Genomic DNA, 21,728 nt, shown 5'->3' with positions numbered 1-21,728 from the left:
GCCAAGCAAAATTATCTTAAGTAATAAAGCTCCTCTGTTCACAGGAGAAACACTAGGCAAATATTTCCATTACCTGTAACTTATCAAAGACTATGGCTTAATGGAAAACATGTAACATTTCCTTCACGTCTTTTTCAATGAACGCTAGGCACTGGTTTGCTCTAACACAAGTCATCATAGATATAAAACAGAATCTTATTTATCCCTTTTGATCAATTTAGGGAGATCAACATATTATTAACCCAAAATTGGTGAAATGTTCAGATATTTACTTGATCTAATCTCTTTGAATAAAAAGAATTTATGAAGTCCTGCACCACTGAACAGAACAGGGCCCTAGAAGTTCTTGGGTACAATTTCTAGTGTTTCAGGCACTACTGTACCTGGAAGCTGCCTCTCTCAAGCATGACACTGCAGCATTTTCCCCAGTTATGGTGAAATTCCTTCTTCCTCCTTTCCTGTGTACTCCTCAGTATTTGCCATTTTCCTTTTTGCAAAAAGGTGCACCTCACAATTACTGTATCTTCTGCACTTAGCATCCACCAAAAAAAAAACTTAACACTGCTTAGTTCAGCTTCTACTCTAAAGATTTTCTAGGGCACTTATTTAGGTCCCCTTCATGTTATGTTCCTGATTCCATAAAAGTCTTGAGACATTTTTGTGTATACAAACTACAAGGCAAGATCTGGTGGCCAGAGCCCAAGTCACAGGCCACAATCTTTTAATGCTCGGTAAGGCATGAAGGTGCCATAAAGAGACTCCTCCTAATTCTAAAGAGTGCATAGGAAATCTACTCAAAGATTGCAGGAAATATAACAATGCCAACAGAACATTACATACAGGCTTCTGAAAAGGATTTACAAATCAAGTAGTTTTAATCTAAGTTAGGCTAAAAGACATCAAGGTATGACAATCAAATCAAATCATGACAGCTTATGAAGAACTTATTTCCACCACTGAAATGATCACTGAAGAAGTTCAGACTGCCTGAAGCAGCTACACCAGATACCAGCTCACTTGCTAGGCTGTGCCATGTGAGCATCCACACAGCACCTACAAAAGATTAAAAGAGATTTATAATTGATCTGCCAAAGGTCAATATTATGCAAAAGTACATAAGCTTGTTATGTCTTACTTTTATATCAGTAATTAATAAAAAAGCATTCTGCCCTGAACCAGTTTCCCTTGCACTGAACCCAGGCTCATGCCTATGTTCCCAAATCCAGATGCAAAAATACACAGCACCTGAAGCTGTAATGAAATCTATGTTTATCATGCTGGAGGCACCATCATTGGAGATACTTAAAAAGCTCTGTAGATGAGGTGCTGAAAGATATGGTTTAGTGGTGAGCTTGGCAGCACTAGGTTAGTGTTTGGACTTGGTGATCTCAAAGCTCTTTTTCAACTGAAATGATTCTATGATTCTATAAACTATAGGATCCTCAGACAAGAATGTGTTCAGGAATAACTCATCCTTTCCTCCAGAAAAAAATTCCTTCACTTGTCACATTTTCGCCAACCTCTGCCTGCTCTCCGCTGAAATCTTAGTGGAAGAAAATGATTGTTAAAATTTATTAAATCAATGTATCTAAAAGTGGAGGATATCGCTCCCTCATCACTTTCCAAAAATATCACTGGCTACAGACATTTGTACATGTTTCTCATCCCAATGGCATCACCTCAGTTACCTCAGAGCTAGATGCTGGAACCTGTGTGCAGTTGCTGGGAACTAGAATTTTGTCTGGCCTAGGAACTGTATAGAACTTTACAAAAGCATTAAACAATCTGCAATGCACTCCTCTTTCTTCACCTAAACAAGGCTGTGCTAACCATATGAGTAGAAAAGTTGCCAAAAACAACTACTACTGTAGTCTCTGAATCTAATCACAAACTATGCTGCCTTTCTACAACAGCCACAAAGTAGATTCCCACAAAAGTATACACTGCTCTGTTCAACTATCCGAAACCAACTTCTGTAACAGTCTTATGCATCAGTTCACATTGACATTACTGGGATGCTGAGCTCATCATAGAATCATTTGATCAAAAACTCTGCTTTCTGAAACACTAGTTGTGAAACAAAATTTTAAAGGGGGCTTATACAAGACACCTGAAGTGCACTGTGTGAAATATCAACTATGCAAATCATAAGCAACAGTCAGAGAGCAGCTCATATGCTAAAATACTTTTCTGTTGTTGTTCTTGTAAGAAAGAAGTTTTCTCACGCAAGACTCGGGTCAGACTCTGCAGTGAAGCACTTTTATTAAGCATTCTCACAAGAGCAGGTGTCCTAGCTAGGAGGCACACCTGATAGGTACAATAATTTGGCTTTTTATTCCCTATTGGGGCCCCAAGGTCCCTCCCTTGTTTCCCCATTTATTAGGTACTCCAAGATTTACAACTTCCCAAGTCGCCTACAATCCCTTCAGGATTCTTGTCATCCATACGCTCACAGTCGTAAAATTTAAAGCTCATCAGGCATCTGATTAGCAACACAAAGAAACAGTTATGGTAGAAATTCTTTGTCTTAATCCCCTTGGCTCCACCCTGCAAAAACAATGTTAACATTTCCTACATTATTAACCAAGTTTATAAAGTTCTAGAGCTTATTCTATCATTTTGAAACTGGCTGCTGCAAGACTATAGCAATTTAACAATATGCCATTTACACATGCATACTGTCCCATGCACTCCATTTTACCACACTGGACAGATTCCCATGTGTCCCTGTGCCACACAAGCACACGGAGAACCCTTAGCCCAGGTGAGATGGCAGCATGCCTATGGGTTCTACCAGCTCAAGACTCATCGCTTACAGAAAACCAGAAAACATTCCATACGCTACAAACACAGCTCCAGATGTCATCACCAGAAAACAACACACTAGATACACCATTCCAAGCTTTTTGTGGTAACCACACGACGCCATCTTTAATGTCTCCTCAAACTCTTGTGGCTCTCAAACTCTGCTGAAGGAAGTTCGCTCACCCTCCTCTCAGCTAACGGTCCCACCACCCGGCCCAAGAGCGAGTGTGGTAAAAAGCCCGCCGGCCCGAACGGGCAGCGGGGACGACAACACGCCGGCTTTCCCCTAGATGGCTCCCCGGACACCGTCCCCTAGCAACCGGGAGCAAAGGCACCTCCGGAGCAAAGCTGGGACGGGGCGCAGGCAGCACCGCAACTCGCGCGCGTCGCCCTGCCGCAGCGGAGGGACAGCGCGCGGACGCCGCTCCGCCTCACGTGACTCTACCCCGCGCGCCCGCCCCGGCAACCGGCACCGGCCCACACTGCCTCGCCTCCCGCGGCACGCGGCGCAGGCCCCTTCACGTGACCAGAAGCGAGCAGCGTGATTGGCTGGCGAAGTCGTGTGGGCCTTGGAGAGAGGCCATAGCAGAAGATTCTGGACGGTGGTGTGGCTGTGTGATGTGTGTCTGGGGATGTTCAGCCTCCTTTCTAAGGTGGTCTCTTACTTCTGGAGACGTGCAGATGGCGAAGAAGAAAGTGAAAGATGGTGGGCCTCAGGTAGGTGTTCTTGGGTTCTGTTGTGAGTTTGTGGTGCTGGGTGTAGGGCCTATATGGACTTTTGGAGCCTTGAGGGTGTTTGTGGTCGTCCCCCACGTGAGTGGGACTGAGCTGAAGCTTTCTTTCTTTAAGAAGGAATATCAGGAAAAGGTAGCTTTTTGGCTACAGACTACCTGGACATGTTATGATTTTTTTTCGATCTTTCCTGAGTTGAGCAGGCTGCTGTTGTTGCTTAAAACATGATATAAAGTATAATATGAGTATTTTGATGGTGGATGATGGATGCTCTGGACTGTGCTACTGTCTTTATAAATAAAGGTTCATTTATTAATAAATAGATATCTTTCTTAGGCAGGGGACAGCCTGTCTCACCATGGGCTTCACCACAGGTCACAAGAGTCTTTCTTCCAGGGCTTAAACACCTCCTCCCCTTCCTTCTCAACTGACTCGGTGTCTGTGGAGATGTTTCCACATTCTCACTCCCTGTTACTGCTGCAGTTATTAACTGTGCAGCAACTTCTTCCCCTTCTCAAATACATTTTTCACAAAGGCATTACCTCAGTCACTAATTGGCTAGGCCTGGATCAGCTTTGAGGTCCATCTTGGAATGGACTGTCATTAGCCCTGTCAGCTATCAGGGAAGCTTCTGGCAGATCTTTGCTTAAGCAAGTCACAGCTATAGCCGCTTCCCTGCTACCAAAAAAGTGGCCCAGGTAAAACAGCTACAATTTTAAAGGCTCTTTGCTTTACAGTGTAGTTTGTATGCAACTTTCTTAATTGGTTGAAACCATAATCTGCCATAAGAATTCAAATCTTAAATGTGAAACTAGTTAGTTTGCAGCTGTTGATATTTTTGGTTGTACAAGAGAATGACTTTCTGATAGAGGGAATAGCAGTTGCAGTAGCGTTCATTACTTGTTGCATGGTTCTGTAAACAAGTGTGCTCTCTTTACATTGACACTTTTCCTCTACAGATGATAAAGAATTAAAGACTGTAAACGGAGTGGTGACAAGACTTTGCCATGATTATGGGATGATAGATGAGATGATAATCTTCACAAAGGATGCTGTGGCAAAAAATATGATGCTGAGTGTTGGACAGGAAGTTATTGCCACTGTTGAAGAGGATAAAACATCAGGTGGCTTGAAGGCCATCAGGGTAAGAGTTGAAGATAAACAGTCTCACTTTCTCAGTAAATCCTTTGACATCTCTCTTTTGGAGGTGACTATGGTTTTAGCCTCCCAAATTCCACAAAATAAGAGAGGTTGCCAGCCCTTCACCTGGTGGGAATAAGTTGTTTTGATTTCTTTATTCCATCTCCTTTAAAATGTTGTTCCTTTTATGCTGGTTCTCTAAATGTAGGTCTAAGTGTAGTGACTGTACAAGTATTGGTTGAGATAATTGCATCAGAATTTGTTTAATTGTACCTCATTAAAATCTCTGTATTAACATTTCTTGAGCTTCAAAGTCAATTTGATCTTCATGTTCTATGAATGAATAAGAAAATAAATTTAAGGGCTTCAAGTTCCCTCTTTAGATAGAAGTGAATAAGGATATAAATTTCAAAACTCCATGTTGTAAAAAATCAGCAACATAGTGTCATGCAGAGGTAGAAAAAATTAAGATTTCACTGTCTTTCTTGCTTAACACTTCATATGTTGTAAATCTACAGCAAGCTTGATTATACAGTGTCAGAACTTTAAACTTCTGTAATTTTTGTAATTGGCTCAACTCTCAGGTGATAATCTAGTTGAGGAGCTGAGTCAAGTGGGCAATCCTCCATTTACTATATAAATATGAATGGTGCTTCAAAGACTTGACAGCAGTGCAGAAGTCAACTGAGTAATACAGAACCCATCTTCTTGGCTTGTATTTGCTTGGCTTAGCCGCATTATAGTTGAAGTATGCATTCAGTAACTTTGTTGGTACCAAGTAGCATATAATAGAGTGAATTACAGTTTGTAACCGAAAATGCTAGTATCTCTGTGGTAATATACTGTACACTTCTCAAAATTGTTGACCAGTCCTGAAACTGTTCATACTAATGGTAAATAGGGACATGCCTTTAAAAATGCTTCCATCCTTAACCATGGGATTACTTCTTGGTTATATTTCTCGGTTATTAGACATGGCTTTTCTCTTGATAATAAACTTGAGCAGTTGAAGCTCTACTAATTTTTTTTCTGTGCACTTCTTTGGAGGAGAGCTTCATGGCTTTTAAGTAAGGCCCTGAATATCACCAGGGGCATTGACATGTCTATGGAAAGCAAGGTCATGTGACATGCTCTCTTCCTTGCTTCCTGTCTGCCTCAAACTTTGAGGATTTCACCCGTGTGTTCTAGTTTTCCAGGTGTCTGAAGGTCAGACTGACTCAAACTACTGAACATTTGGAGATCCAGGGGGTTGAATATGTGCAGAGGTTTCCACAGTATACCTGTGATGTGCAGGACATGTAACTGCTGGAGTGTCATTGCTGATTGGAAGATCTAATACAATTGAGAAAAGGATGCATATTGTGAAAGGCGTGTGTTTGTATGTACATAAAGGTCACATACACATTTATGACTGGAAATAAGAGAAATTTTAACACTGCTTGTGGATGATATTTAGGTTTTGAAGAACTGCACGTAAAGCCAGTAAGTAGAGTCTTTGTAAAGCATGAGCATCATAAGCTACTCGGTGAGTGACCACACAAGCAGTTTAGTACAGTACAGTTTTATTCACTGCAGTTATTTCTCTTTGAGTGTTACGATGTCAGTGAAGGTTTATCTTTGCCATGAGAGACCTGCCTCTAGTAAAACATGTTAGCACAGGTGTTAGTCTAGGAAGTTACTTTGATTTACTATATTTCTCACTTTTTTTACCTTAAAAATCTTAGGATTCAAAACTCTAACTTCATCAGCCACTATAGTTCTCGGGCAAAGACTTTTACCTAATTAACCTATAAACAGGAAATCATTGCTGGATGCCTGCTGAAAGCCTTTTCTGTAATCTTTATCTGTCAATAATAAAAATGCTTTTCTTGTGAACACAGTAATAGTCCATGAGACGTATGCCATGCTAATGGAGAAGATAAGTTTTCTGGCTGAAATAATGAATTCCACACAATAAATTCCTCCCTAGAGGCTGAACTTAAAGTGAATGCATACTTCTGAGAATTTTTTTCGTCTAATGGTTGAATTGACGGTAACTGTACTGTGTCTGATAAAATGAAGGTGACTAGAAATGTGACCTCTAAAGTAGGAGTAGTCAAAATTAAAATACTGCAAGACTAACTTGATTTGCGTATTACTCTGTAGTGTTTGGGGGTTTAGATGCACTTTTCTGTATTTATCAGTTATTACCAAACCAGCAACAGAGCTTAAAAGAAGTCTATAAAAGTAACTTCACTGCATTTCAACAGTGAAGTTTTGATTTTTGATTTTTAAGTATGACTGTCCTACATTAAAACTAAATAGTGTGATTCCAGCAAGCAATTTCTGTGCTGATAGTAAAATGACACTCATACACAGTCAAAAAATTAAACTTTATGTTCATTTTATTTATTTGTTTTCTTTTGGACTGACAGCTTTCACAATGTTGTTGAAACATTGTCATCACACTTAAATACATGAACATGGTAACTGAGAAACTATATAAGGATCTCCAAAACAATTAAGATGCTTTAGCAATTGTGGGATGGTTTGCTGTGTGTGCTAGGTAATAGCCAGTGTATTTTGTAAGCTTTCTGAAGTAAACTGACTTAGACTAGTAATTAGACTAGACCATCTGTTTTGAGGTCATCAGCCTTGTGTAAACAATACAGGTTTTAAAGTCAGCAGTATGATAGTCACTGCAATGAAGTGATCGCTAGTTCTGCCATCAGCTCCACAAGGGATGTATATGCCAGCATAGCAGGTATATAGATGTCCTTGTCCTAGCCAAGGATGTATCTCCCTGTATGAACACTATGGAAAGTAAGTAAGTCTGAGTTGGAGGAGGAGCCAACTGGGAAGCTAATTCAGGTAGCTTCCTGCACCAGTTCTTACTCTGGGATGATGTGTCTGGATCTGGAATAGGATCTGTGTGAGCAAGACAAAGCAGTTAATTTTCAAAAGTTTCTTCTTGCTTTCTGATGTTTGTGTTCTTTGGGAAAATTGTGCTTCCACGAAGTGTACCACACAAAGGTAGTAATAGCTTTTAGTATGAGCACTCTTTTCCATCTGTGCACAAATGGCAGTCTGTAAGAGAAAGATGGCACTATAAAGAGTATTTTGTCAGTATATTACTTTTTTCGGTTTATGCATGAAGAAAATTTATGCTGAATTTCTAATCTTCATGTACAAGTGGAAATGCTGCAACTGTTTATTCATATCTGTCCAGTTGTAGCTGTTTTAGTTACTCCATTATTTGCATTATTATAATTTATTGCTCAGTTTCTTTATTCTGGTTGTGAATTTGTAAACACTTGGCTTTCTGAAATAAGCTGTTAATTTAATGATCTGACTTGTACACTTACACTGTAATTCATGGGAAGAGCTGGCCATGGGCATTTCATTAATTATATTTGTTTAATAACTGCAGGGATAGCTTGTGCATTTTCTTCATGCCATCCCACCTCCATAAGCCTCACAAAAGAAGAATTTGAGATCTCTTTTTGTCCTGCTCTATTGCACAGTAAAGTTGCTCTACGTGCCATCTGGAGTCAGCAGTTCTTGCATAATGGTACTAAGTTTTTCTGTCCAGTGGCATTGGCATTGTCAGTGGCCCCAACAGCTCAAGTCTTTGCACTGTAGACTGGGTACTCCTGAACCTGTGACAATGGTGACTACAAGGAAGAGAACTCACAGCCCGAGGAATTCTAGTAATTAAGAGCAGAGATGCAACATCCTTGCCTCTGTGACTGGGGAGAAAAAATTGCTTGTATACATCAATAATTTGTAGCAGAAGGCTATTTCAACTTGTATTTAAGGTAGTGATACAGAAAGTCTGTAAGAAGCAGATCTTTTTATGCTTTTTGTTTAAATTATTAAAGAATATGGAGCAGTCTGAAAAACAGTGTTTATAAAGTGCATCTTGAAAACTTTTGCTGAAGTACTGACGTTTTCATACTGCTTGTGAACAGTCACATTGCTGGAGGTGGAGTCTTCTTGCAAACATGAGGAAGATTCTTAAGTAGACCTAAAGCAAGGGAGGCATGAGAAGGATTTCACAAATCAACACATTTCAGTAGCTGTCAGTGTTGCAGCCTACAGCAGACTTCTCTTTTAAGAAGTTACTTACTGTGTAATACTTGTGTATTTTCTGTACTAAAATCAACAGCTTCAGTGAGTAGAGAATTGCCTAATAGGCAGCTTGACTTATAGAAGCAGTTGAAATTCTGATATATATTGTGGGAATATGTGTTCAAGAGAGCATTTTAATTATCAGGTGTTTGAATGTTGATGTTTTTTGTATCAATAGGTAGATGCAGCCCAGAATACACAAGACTCCAGACCTACTTGGGATGCTTCTGAACTAAATATGAAAATACTAGTTGGCAATGTTACCTCTCTTTCTAAAGATGGTGGTTATATTAATCAGACCACTTTCTTTGCAATGGAAAATGTCTGTGAAGGTGTGTAGTGGTTTTCTTGTTTGTTCTTCCTTAACATTTTTAATACGTGCAATAGAATTCCTTGACGAACTTTTAGTCCACATCCCAAAAATGTTCTGTTAGAGTTATATAGTGAAACAAACATAGGAATCTGAGTGAAGAAAGCTACCTCTTCATCCTTGCTGAGCATAACTTGCATGCAGTCATGTAAGCTTAAATTGCATGTAAGTGGGATTTTCCAATAGCTTCTCTTATGTAGTTTGTCATACCATACTGGGAGAAGAACAGAAGAGAAATTTCACCTCCTTGCATTGGAATAATGAGTTTTTCTGGCTGGACATTTTATTTAACATTAACTAGTTCTAGGTGAGAATAATGCAAATGTCATCAGTACCAATTAAACTTCACAAATGTTCTGGTTTATATAGGTTTCAAACCCTACAAAGGTGACTGGGTGCAAGCGAAATATTTTATTAACCCAACAACATGGAACAGTGAAGCAGTTGCTGTACGGCCTTTGAGATATAAACAAGTAGATAAGGTAAATGTTCTACACATTGTTTTTTGGCAAGAGGAGTTTTGTGTACAGTGGGGTTTTGAAGGTGATTTTCAGTTGCTTATAGTGGTAGATGTTCTATAACACATCTTTAATTAAAAGAGGAAACATTGACCTATCCATTTATAAGATTATTTTTTGAATAGCAAAGCTTTTGGAAAAAACCACATTTTTGTTAAGGAAGAGTAACTGAGCATTTACTGGCTATCAATTCTTGATTTGGATGCTTACTACTGTTTTAGTTATATGGGTTATAATGAGGATATGTGGATTTTAAAACTTTTTTAAGAAATAATGACTGTGAAATTTATCATGTTTAATTTATCCAAGTACTTTGGCTTTAAGACAGCCATTGTCTCCTTTTCAATTTTAATGAAAATATTTGCTGCCTTGAGGAACACATGTATCTGGCTTATGGTTTATTGTATTTGACTTAACTGTGTATATTGACTAATATTTGCCTTCCAGACATGGGGAAAAATATTCTCCTGTGACTTGCAGTGTTGAAATATAACAGGTTCCATGATGAAGTTAAATATACAAAATGTAGTATGCACTTAAGTGGAACCTAGTACTTATCTGAAGTACTTGTCTTTAGATATAAAAGTGTAAAGAAACACAAGCATGGTCATTCTAGGTTAGAGCCCATGTTTACTTCCCATTATTGAGTAATGCTGAATAAAAACTGTTACAGGTTCGCATTTCCAGCATCTGCAGAAGAAATGGTACAGTAGATGAGAGTATATTTTTCACTTTGGATTCATTGAAACTTCCCGATGGCTATTCACCTTGTAGACATGATCTAGTGAACACGATTGTTGTGGAGAGCAACCAGTCCTGTTATATTTGGAGAGCTCTCTGCTTGGTTCCGGTCAGCCAGGATGGGTAATATTCATTCTTTCATTTTCTTCCCACTTAACAGCTGGTGATGAAATTGTAATTATGCAGATTGAATTCTGTTGTGATTTCTTCACTAGTTGACTAAAAAGCATGATAGATCATTGAGAAGATCAGTGTATGGTACATTTTGGTCCTTGCTTTTCTTCTTCCTTTCCAGAAGGTGAGGACATCTGTGCTTACTAGAGAAGAAAAACTGGTAGGAGCTCAGCTCAGTGATGTTGCTAGGCAAGGAAGGCATTTTGCATGATTTTGTTAGAAAAATGTCAAGTTCGTGTATTTACCTCGTGTTGCCTCTAATGTATACTCTTCTAGTGAGAACTTTACTGTTTAAAAACCATTCTTAACCAAACCGACGTAAAAGGAATGTTTGTTTAATCCATTTTGCTTAAGTCATTCTTCAGATAATCTGTCCTCAATAGTTCAATCATCTCAATAACAGATTTGTTAGACTTGGAAATAATGAACTGTGAGGTTCTGCACTTTAGCTGACATATGTAATAGGAAGAGGATCTGGACAGATTGCAGAAAAGGTTGGAAAAAGTATATGATGTTGAAAAAAATTATATGATGCTCAATATAGAGAAGAAGCAAACTTTTGTTAAATAATCACCTGTACAAATGTAGAACAGGCAACAACTAGTTAATAGCAGTTCTGCGGCAGCCTCACTTGTGAGTTCCAGCATCAGTCCTGTGAAAAACACAAACACTGCCCAAGTATATATTTCCTCTAATTTCTGTGTCTCTCAGTGCAAACAAAGCCTTGATAAGATTACTAGAGGCCAAAAATATGGTTTCAAGCAATTGGGAAATCCAGAGCACAAAAAGGACATGCAGATACTTCTCAAAAAATAGCTTTTTGGAGAACTTAACTTGTTCGATCTCTAGGAAATATAGCTAAGGGCAGTACATGTGTCTTTCAAAGGAACTACGAAGAAAAGAATAAGCTGTTTGTTTTCACTGAGGGTAGTGGATGTAATAGATTAAAACTGTACCTAGATGAAGCTTAAAGTGCTTACTTTGCATTGCACAACAGTACAAATTATTGTTATTTTTCCAGACCGATTTTAATTACGGATTTCATACAGAAAGTTACTACTAAAGCTGTCCTAAAAGTAGACCTTTGGATTGATTTCTCACCTTTAGTGTATTTCCTACCACATGAAAAAATGGAGGCAGCTTCAGCTGCCATGGGAGACATCTAGTGGGCTTTGCTGGGAAATTTGATGCAGCTAATGAAGTACAGCTGCAGTTATTCAGAACCCACCCAGATAAGTTCCTGTGTGATCTCCTCTAGGTGGTCTTGCTCTGGCAGGGGGGGTTAGACTAAATGATCTTTCCAACCGTTAACATTCTGTGGTTTTTCTGCTTTATTGTATTAGATAATGTCATGGTTTCGCCCAGCCAGCAATGAAGCACCATGACAGTCTCTCACTCAGTGCCCCCCAGTCACCTCCCATCCTCATTAGGATGATGGAGGCCCCAGCAAGATGGGAGGAAAAAGATAACCAAGTATGATGTGGATTAAGACAAGGGCAGGGAGGGCTCGCTGCCAATTACGGTTTGAGGCAAAACAAACTCCAGTACTTGACTTGGAGAGGAAAGTAGGAAAGTTTATTCTACCGCCTACAAGAAACAGAATAGAACAAAAAGCAAGAACAGAACAGGATGATGGGAAAATTACAACCAGCACTTTAAGCTCTGCCTCCCCCATCCCTCCTTTCTTTTCTTCCTTTCTACTTTTCTTCTTGTCCCCCCTCAATGGCTTGGGGGGAGTGGTCTCTGCCACTTCCCTCTTCTCGGAGGAGGATGACTCCTCACATTCTTCCTCTCCTCCGATACAATCCTTAACAAACTTCTCTGGTGTGGGTTCTTCCCAGCAGCTACAGCTTCTGCCAATACAGGGTCTCTCACAAGGGACACAGTCCTTAATGAAGTTCTCTGGCATGGGTTCTTCCCAAGAGTTGCAGCTTCTGCAGATACAGGGTCTCTCTCACGGGACGTGGCCTCTTCTGGGCATAGTTTTAACAAGCTTCTTTGGCATGGGTTCTTCCCCACAGTTACAGCTTCTGTGAATATGGGGTCTGTCACATAGTCACTGCCCCTGGCACAGGGTCTTTAATGAAGTGAGTCACTGCCCCTGGTGCATGGTCTTTAATGAAATGCAAACAAATCACTGCTTCACCAGTCCTCTCCACGAGATGCAGGGGAGTCTCTACTCCAGTACACCTCATCCTCTCTTCCCTCACTGACCTTGGGATCTACATGGTTGCTTCTCTCTCTCTTCCGACTCCTTGTACCACCACCAACTGGAAAAGAACAGAAAAGAAGGAAAAAACCAGGAAGAACCCTCCTCTTCTGGCTTCTTCTTAAAAAGTGATCGTGGAGATGTTTAATCAGTTCAGCCCCAAAAGTGGGTCTGGCTTAGAGCTGGGGAGAGTTTTGAGCCATCTTTACAGCCTCTCCCCCATAATAGAAGAGGCTTTGTGTCAAACCATGACAGATAACTAAGGAATACTTTAGGATATGTAAATATTGGTGAGATTATTAAAATATTTTTAAATTAAGTGCCAATTTTACTGAGAAGTTTCTTAATTGTATAATAGATTTTTAAATGGTTTCTACAAGTAACTGAGACTGAGTTGTTAGACATGTGGTCCCTGTCTCAGTCAGGAAAGAGCATGTGACTTTGGTTTCATAGACCAAGGTAAGGGAAAGGCATCAATAAGTGCTACTTCCAGGATACTAATTTTAAGTCTGAAGCTCCAGTGCTAATCAAGATACTTGCTGAGGGACTGTTCTTTTTTGCATCTTGATTCAGCTCCCAAAAAGATCTGTAACAGCTTCAGTCATTATTAAATTCAGCTCTTCAGCTAATATTAGGTAGCTTCATAATCAGTATTGTATCCATAGTTTTATGCTGATATATTGTGTTGCTGGCAAAAGACTTGATTGCTTTAATTTGCTGTTTAAATTATTAAAGGTAATCTCATTGTCTTGGAAGTATAAGTAGCTGGTAAAAAGTGAATACTCTCAACTGCTTCTTCCTAAATACCGTTGCTATGATTTGGTGTAGTGATTCTTAAACTTTTGCTAAATCAAAGTTACTTGATGAGTCTGTTTGGGTGGGTTTTTGTCTTAAAAAAAAATTATATCTATATTTTTACAGACAGTCTCACTCTAATGGAGTCAATCTGGATGAGCCTTATGAAAACATAATGAATGACAAAGGAGGGTTGGAAATATCAAGAATGGCTAATTTTGGAACTCTGAAGCAGGGAGAATCTAAAAGAATTTTAATTTGGATAGAGTAAGCCTTTCTAATTTTTGTAACTTTTCTCACTTTCCATCACTATCTGTAAAACAGCCTTTCATACAGAAGCCTTGTGACCTATTCCACAAATGACTGTGGAATTACATAGTTTTATATTTAATTTTATGTCCTTTTATTGAGCATCTATCTTGCAGACAGTGCTTTGAGACTCCCCAGTCCTATGTCTCTCTTTAATCTTAATAAAATCTTTTCTGGAATGAGAATTAAAGTAAATGCCAATTGTGTCTAAATTAAACTGCAGTATATACTGTCTTCAAAATCTTAGCTCAAAAGGACTGTTGCACACTTGTGTATTAAAAGCAGACCATTTTTTTCCTAATTGTTTTTATTGTTTTTTAATTTGTATGCTGAAGAACTAAGCCCATGTATCCTTGCAGAGGGTTTTGTTTTGTTTTGGTGGTTTTCTTTCTTCTTGGTTTTGTTGGGTTTTCTGGGAGGGCTTGGTGAGGGCGGGGATGTCCCATGTCTGGGCTTAGAGATTCAAATGAAGTCATACTGAATGCCCTATATTTGTTATTATGTGCTCTCTCCTAAAAGTTAATTACACAATGGTAAATCAAGTTGCTGCAGCTTTTTCATAAATAATATTTCTGTATTATTCATATGGTAGTTGATATAACCTAGAAATACTGACATTTAGCAGAGGTCCTAGTCCTCATGAGTTGCAGTAATGAAATGATGGTGAACTAACCTGCTACAAACAGTTTTATTTCTCTTCAGGTAGAATTAAACTTCCAAGAACATGGCATTTATTTATGTAATTTATTATATAACCACTCTTCTAGGAATAAAGGAAGTGTACCACAATCCTTAATCAGCTGCAGATTAGCTGGATGGGTGAAAGACAATCAGTTCAGTCTTCAGATTCCACAAAAATGTGAGAGCAGTCCAGAGGCATATCTGTCATCTTTTCTAGTAAATCAAGAAAACTCCTCAAAAGCTGAAATTAATTCATGTTATGACAGTAGAGGAACAACATATGAGTCATTGAATAATGAAACAACTATGAAGAATGGAGTCATTCCAGGTACAGTGAGACATGAACATTTGAATGCTGATTGTTAACTCCTTTGAAGAACCTGTAAGTGTTTGAGAGGACTTGCCAATGCCAGCTATAGCAATTGTGGTAACATAACTTATCATCTGTTCACTACAGAAGAAATTATTTCTCAGGATGCAGATTTATTAAGGACAGAAGAAAAGTTTTCCTTGGCAAAAGGTGAAAACCTACCTAATAGAGAAAATGAGCAAAGAGGAGATGTGGAGCAACCAATAAAGCATGTCAATATTAGTGAAGAAGTTGTTATACCACCAGGTGGAAAAATATTCATAGTGATCATATGCACAGCTGTGTAAGTATTGGTTCTGACAGATATAATGGAAACAAGATATAAAAAAATTACTTACTAGTTCCCTTAGTTCACACATGGTTTTCTCTTTGATGTAGGATTAAGTAAGCCAATACATATTAGCAAATTATGTGAAAACTTAGACCTTGAAAGTAGTTCATATTTTAAAGGCTTGATTCTGATTTTTCTGAAAAGAAAACAACAGTAGTAAATGAGGAAATGTAGTGGAAGTAGATAATTTCTCTTTAAAAAACACAGTGAGGTGACAGCAATGCTTATAACTTGTTATGTTCTTTTCAGGAAACCCACTGCTCCGTGGGCCTTAGAGCTAATGTAGATTTCCTGGGAATTTTTGTGCTGTGCCTGATAATGTTTCTTCCAATCTCAGTACCCTGATGTCATATTCATGTTGCTACATGCCTTGATCTTAAATTTACCTGTCCTGTGTTGCTAAATGCAGGTTATCTATGCTGAAGGAGAAAAAACAATTTGCTTTCTTGAAGGTGTAATTTATAGAGGAATTGCTTTGCAGATCTTGGAAAACCCTTGAAAAACAAAACTACTTTGCCATATAAAGTATTTCATGCATATAGTTCTGAATAAAAAGTGATTGATTATTTATCTATTTATTTGCCCTCCGTGACTTCTCTCAGAATTCAAGTAGGAAACTTGTGCTGGAAAGCTTGCTTTCATGTACCATTCAGTTACTTCTTTAGCTCTACAAATTTGTTACATAATATGAAACTTTGATTATAAGTTGGATGGGAGAAACAAGGTCTAATGGCTTTATTCATTAAAGTAACACTGCGTTAACTTTCACACTACTTCTGGTAGTGTCTGAGATGGTGAGGCAAGGGGTATAAATGTTCTTAGGGTGATTTAGGTGCAATTTGAAAGATAAGCTGCAAGCATGGCCTGCCTTTGTGGAGAAAGATGTGGAAAGAACAATTTCTATTTCACTGTAGCTCTGTAAATGCCACAAAATCTGAGATTCTTCTAAATAGTACAGAACAATTCACACACAATTCCATGGGAGGCTGCAGCATGAAAGTAACAAGTGCTCGTTGGCCAGTTGAGAGACCACAGAGACTGAAAATTTAGACCATGAATCTGGACAGTTTGATGTCTGTACTGAGTTAGTGTATCAGAAAAAAACAGAGTGTAGCTATAACCTGAGCAGTTGGTGATAGTTGGCATGAAAAAGTGGCACTGCTGCCAGAATAAGATAGAATCCTTCTGGGATGCTTTTGTTTCAGTCACATAGTAACAGTGTTGGACTACATAGTTAGTGCTAAGGAGAGAATTGGGATCTGGGTAGTGCTGGGATGAGTTCATTAAGGGATTTCAGAGCAGATGGTATGTGTTAGATCTTTTGTCTTAAGTTCTGTAGAAACCAACATGAAGTTCCGTTTCTGTTTTTCTACCTCTCCTTTACTAATCCTCAAGCACCTCTGACAGATATGAAGTGTGGGGGTTTTTTTTGAAAGTAAAAGATCTTTTCTATTTTCTGCACTTTGCGTGTTTACAGTTAGGGTTCCAATTAGTTCCAATTCAGTTCCAATTAGCCCTAAGTAGGGTAGAGCAAAGCTGTTGCTTCATACAGCTTCAGGTTCCTCTGGAAGCATTTGGCTCATTTTTTTCAGTAACAGTAATTCTAAAGTGTTCCTTCTGACAGAACTGTTAATTCTGTACTTTGTATGTTGAGAGGAGGGATTTTGCTTTTTACCCAAGCTTTTGATGAAATTGGGTTTTGTATAAAGACTTTTACTTTTTTTTAAATTATGATACTTGGGCTAAATTCAGGGTAGGGGGAGTAAATGTGAGCAATTACCCCAAGTTACCAGTTCTTATATCTATCACTGAAATAAGAATCTACAGCTTTTTTTAAAAAAAATATGATGGGGAAAGGCAAGTGTGAACATGATGGTGGTTTTAAGAATATAACTTCTGCTTACTTGAAGAAATCCTGGATACAGTAAAGAACTCCTTTTGCTTGGGTTTTCCGACTTTACTGTTGGACGCTATGTTGAAGCCACTGTAACAAATGAGGAAGAATTACTAATAGCACCCGTGGAACCGTTTTCTCCAAGAAAGCCTAAAACTATTCCAGAACCTCAAACAAGGAAAACAACAGTGATTGTCCCTAAATACAGAAGGTATTGTGACTTAGAGGAAAAAATGACGCTTACTTACTCTTACATACTTACTGCTCTGCTTAGTCTTGCTCTACCTGTTCTGTAATCCCGACAAAGACAATGTGAAACTGGAAGTCTGTACATGCTTTTGTACATCTATGTTGCAAACAAGGTAATTGTGGACATTACTAAAACACTCTCATCTGTTAGTAATGAACTGCTTGATTTCTTTGTAGATTTGTCAAACAGGAGCTCTTTCCAGTATGTAATGTGGTGATAAATACTGTTGCATAGTAATCTGCAAGTAACAACTGTGATATTAAGGAAAAAAGGTGGAAAATCAGAAATTTCTCTGAGAGTTAACTCCCTAAGAAACTTTTGACATCTATTATCTGATAAATGTTTCCTATCTTTCATTCAAAACTCTTCCTTTTGCAAATATACTTACAGTATAATGGAAACATTTGCTCACTTATAAAAAATATCCCTAAACTCAAAAAGCAGGCACACTGATGTTAATAGATAACTTGTAACTGGGACATTTATCTTCTTTCCCCAATATAGCTAACTTTCCCCTTTTCACTTGAAGGACTCATTTGGTGTGTGTGTTGCTTTTAAAGCATTTATACAGCTTCTTTGTTGCTGTTTTTCATGTATATAATTTGAGAGTGCTAAATGATATAATATTTTTGTTTATTTGTTTCAGAAGTAAAAGAAAGATGCCAAGCTTTCTCCCACATTATACTGTACCAAGTGAGTTAAGAAAATGTGTGGAGCAGCATTTAGACATACTGACCTTTCAGCCTCTCCTAGCAGAGGTATGTAACTGCAGGTTTATGTAAGAAACTGTATTTTGTGTGTGTGTGTATTGAAACTGGCCTTAATTTCAGAAAAAAAAAATGTAGCCTTTTGTGTAATAGAAGGTGATGTAATATTGTTACCAAGTAGACTTGAGACTTTAATTTATATCCCCCAACTTCTGTGTATTTCAATATGTCACAGAAACCAAGCTTGCAGGAGCACAAAAGGTTGAACATGAAAAACTCAAAAGGCAGTAGAGGCATGCAGCTGGGTCGATGTTAAAAAAGTTAAAAACAGCGATTCCTCTTAGTTCTTGCTTTTTAGACTTTGTGGGAAAGGGGTGTTGGGGTGTCATAACAATAGTTCAGCAGTTATTTCCCTGCAAATGAAAGCAGAAAATCTTAGTTTAAGTTAGAATTAAGTAACTATTATTTTCTGGTTATTGAAAATCTTTTAATAAGTCCTCGCTGTGGTTTGCTCCAGCTTGTTCAAGTTCTTCCTGTATGTATAGTGATTTCAGAATACATTAAAAAAAAAAGAAAAAGCCACCCAAATCTGAAGTCTAGAACATTGCAGCACTTCCTTTCTGCATCTTTCTTTTTTTTTTTTTCCTTACCGACACTTAGCTTCATATATTTTTGGAAAATTATGTTTTCTGCTTTCTAAACAGCTCTCACAAAACCTGAGGTCACAGCATTAATATAGCAGGCTAATGATCTTCTGTCAAAAAGAAAAGAAAACTTTGTAGTGTTGAAATACCATTAATGGCAGGCTTTCAGTATAAAGTTAAATTTTTTTTTTAACAACTCAAGTTCCATCTGGTACTAGTGACTGTTTTAAGTCTACTCCAGAAAGCATTTGTATTTGAGTGAGAAAGTATCAAATAGAAGGCATTCTGTGCTATTGGTCATTGTTTAGATAGTCATGTCAATCAGCCCTGGCAAGATTCTACAATTTATGGTAAGCTGAACAAACCAGAACCTTCCATGTCAGAACAGAATGCATCTCACTGAAGAAGTGTTCTCCAACAGCACAAAACTCTATCTCTTTACCCTTCTCTTCCCAGTGAACTGTAGTAGGGAGAGACTTAGCTAACTCTTTGCTTGACTTCAAAGTCTAGACTAATTCTGCTTTGTCTGCTCATGGAGCTCAACAAAGCAGCTGGTATATAGGTAAATGTATTTAGGTGCCTTAATTAACAACCAAGTTACTGTGCAGTTTGTCTACTGTGTTTTGTATAACATTAGTAAGTTTCAAATTTTAATGTAGAATTCACAGCACAAATGTTGTCCTGGTTTAGGCCCATTGGGAGCAAAAGGCCACGATTAGCCTCAAGTACCAAAGACCTGAGGATTGCCAAAGGGCAGGGAGAGCTTAATTGCTGCTTAAGGTCCAGGACAAAACAGACCAGGCTGCTTGGCTTGAGGGAGAAAACAGAAAATAATTTAATGCAACATCAACTAAAATATAACCTTAAAACCCCAAAACATAACCAAAATAAAACAACACACAGTGGTACAACAATGAAGAGTCTGACCAGCCCTTTAGGACCACCTTCTTCCCCTCTTCAGAGTCCTGATCTTGGTGTCTTTACCTCCTTGTTTCAGTCAGTCTATTCCTGATGGCTTCTGCCGTTTGCCTCTCCTCAGGGCAGATGGGCTCCGCCCCAGTCCTCCCTTCTCCTCTGTGTGGTACCTCACACACGCGGCAGCCCTGCATGGGCTGCAGCTCCTTTCTGTCCTGTGTTAGGCTGCTCTGCAGCGCGCAGGCTCTCTAGCACTGCCTGTGCCTTGGCCACCTCCCCACACAGTCACCTGTCTGGGCTCACTCAGAGCTACTGGTGGCTCTCAGTCCTGCCATGGCCCTGCATGGGTTGCAGGGGTACAGCCTGCACTCTTGCCACGGCTTCCAGAGGCGTCTCTGATCTCGTGCTCCTTCCTTCCTCCTTCTCTGACTGTAGGGTCCGTGTGATTACCTCTGTCTTGTATCACTCTTACACCTCCTGCCAGCACTTCCCGTCCCCTGAATAGTGGTTGCAGAGACACCAGATTGGCCCAGCCGGGCCAGAGGTGGGTGTGAACCCAGGAGCCGGGGAAGAGTCTAAAAACTTTTTACTGGGTCTTCAGCGCAACCCGCTCCCCCTGTTACCAAGCAAAAGCTGCTCCTTGCTAAACCATGACAAATGTGTACTGTTTTGTTTTTCAGCATCTTAACCTAGATAATTATAAAGCCAAATTTTCTACTCTCCTGTGGCTTGAAGAGATCCAGGAAGAAATGGACATAAAAGACTTTAACATGAATGGGGTTATTTTGAAAAGGAATGGGAACTCATTAGTGTTGGAAGTGCCGGGTGTAGAAGAGCACAGACCTCACCTGGTTACAGGTAATCATCCGTATGAGAGAAAGCCAAATAGCACATTGATCAGTATTTTCAGTACAGTACTAATTTCATTGTGTACTCGTTTGCTTTTAAAAAGTCTTTCATGCTATTTGAACACAAGGTTTGACTCTAGGCCACTGGACAGGCAAATTGCACTGTTTGTATCTCATGGTTGTTGCATGTGTCTATCTTACACATATTCTGATACTTTAGGATTTTTTGTGTATAAAAATTGAGCTATGTAATAATTTAAAAGACAATAGATGTATCAAAAGCAAAAGCTGGGAAGTAGTTAAAATTGAATTCAGAATCTCATATAATATAGGATACAAGATACAGTTTTCAGGAGGTGGTATCTGATGATACCACCATGTTAGGTGCCTTTTAAAATGTACTGTACAACTTCTCATGGCATTTCAAAACAGATACAGCAACTTTGCTGAAGTGAGTTAACGCCTACTATCCTGCAAACTCCTAGTTTAACGATGCAAAAGAAGAGGAAATTAGGTGCTGTGGTGAGAATTTTACTATTCTTTGTTTACAATTAGGTGATAAGGTGATACTGAGAAGTCAAGTCTACTCGGAGCATATGATAGAATATATTGCCTATGTTACTGAGGTAAGCAAGGTGTATCTCCTCTTCAAAATACTGTGTCCCCAGGTTACAAAGGGAAAGCTGGCGATTTGTGGAAATAAAGACTAGTTTAACATGACTTTTGGGAAGCTACATTGATTTTTCTCTCCATTCTGAGTGGCAATTTTGTGGTTTTATTGTATTTTTTGAAGACTTTGTCTTGCCTATTCTTTCTAGATTATAATATTTACCTGCTGTGAAAGCACTCATAATCTAGCTATACAATACGTTGATAGCAGGTAAATGTAGATTTCTTTTTGAAGATGAGAGAGGGCTTCAGTGCTTTCAGAGATGTTGCTTAGTGTTTAAAGTTGTAAGGTTTCATCAGTAAACTGACTTTATCTTTGAAATAGATAGATAATGAAGACGTTATTCTTAAATTTGACGCAGACTTTGAACAGACTTACGACTTGGAACCTATGGATGTCGAATTTGTTTACTGCAGGTATTTTTATAAGTTTCCAAAAAGCTCCATTTAATAATTTCTCTAGTAAAGTGACTTTTAAAATAAACATGACTGTTAAATAGTTGTGTTGGTGGATAT

At 38.7% G+C, this 21,728-nt stretch overlaps 1 protein-coding gene across 1 annotated transcript in view; it reads left to right on the top strand.

The window, feature by feature from the left end:
* Positions 1-3,486: 3,486 nt before the first annotated feature.
* The window catches only part of MOV10L1 (Mov10 like RNA helicase 1), a 35,144-nt gene continuing 16,902 nt past the window's right edge, over positions 3,487-21,728 (top strand). The window contains 14 exon segments of the mRNA XM_062019352.1: positions 3,487-3,544; positions 4,497-4,681; positions 8,966-9,119; positions 9,527-9,639; positions 10,349-10,539; positions 12,136-12,163; positions 13,755-13,861; positions 14,671-14,912; positions 15,042-15,237; positions 17,196-17,390; positions 18,076-18,187; positions 20,376-20,553; positions 21,099-21,169; positions 21,538-21,629. Of these exon segments, the coding sequence (XP_061875336.1) occupies positions 3,487-3,544; positions 4,497-4,681; positions 8,966-9,119; positions 9,527-9,639; positions 10,349-10,539; positions 12,136-12,163; positions 13,755-13,861; positions 14,671-14,912; positions 15,042-15,237; positions 17,196-17,390; positions 18,076-18,187; positions 20,376-20,553; positions 21,099-21,169; positions 21,538-21,629 (1,922 nt within the window).

This window comes from Colius striatus, chromosome 1, assembly GCF_028858725.1.
Source record: "Colius striatus isolate bColStr4 chromosome 1, bColStr4.1.hap1, whole genome shotgun sequence".
Classification (NCBI taxonomy): domain Eukaryota; kingdom Metazoa; phylum Chordata; class Aves; order Coliiformes; family Coliidae; genus Colius; species Colius striatus.
The sequence above is the reverse complement of the archived record's forward strand: the minus strand, read 5'-3'. Positions and strand labels throughout refer to the sequence as shown.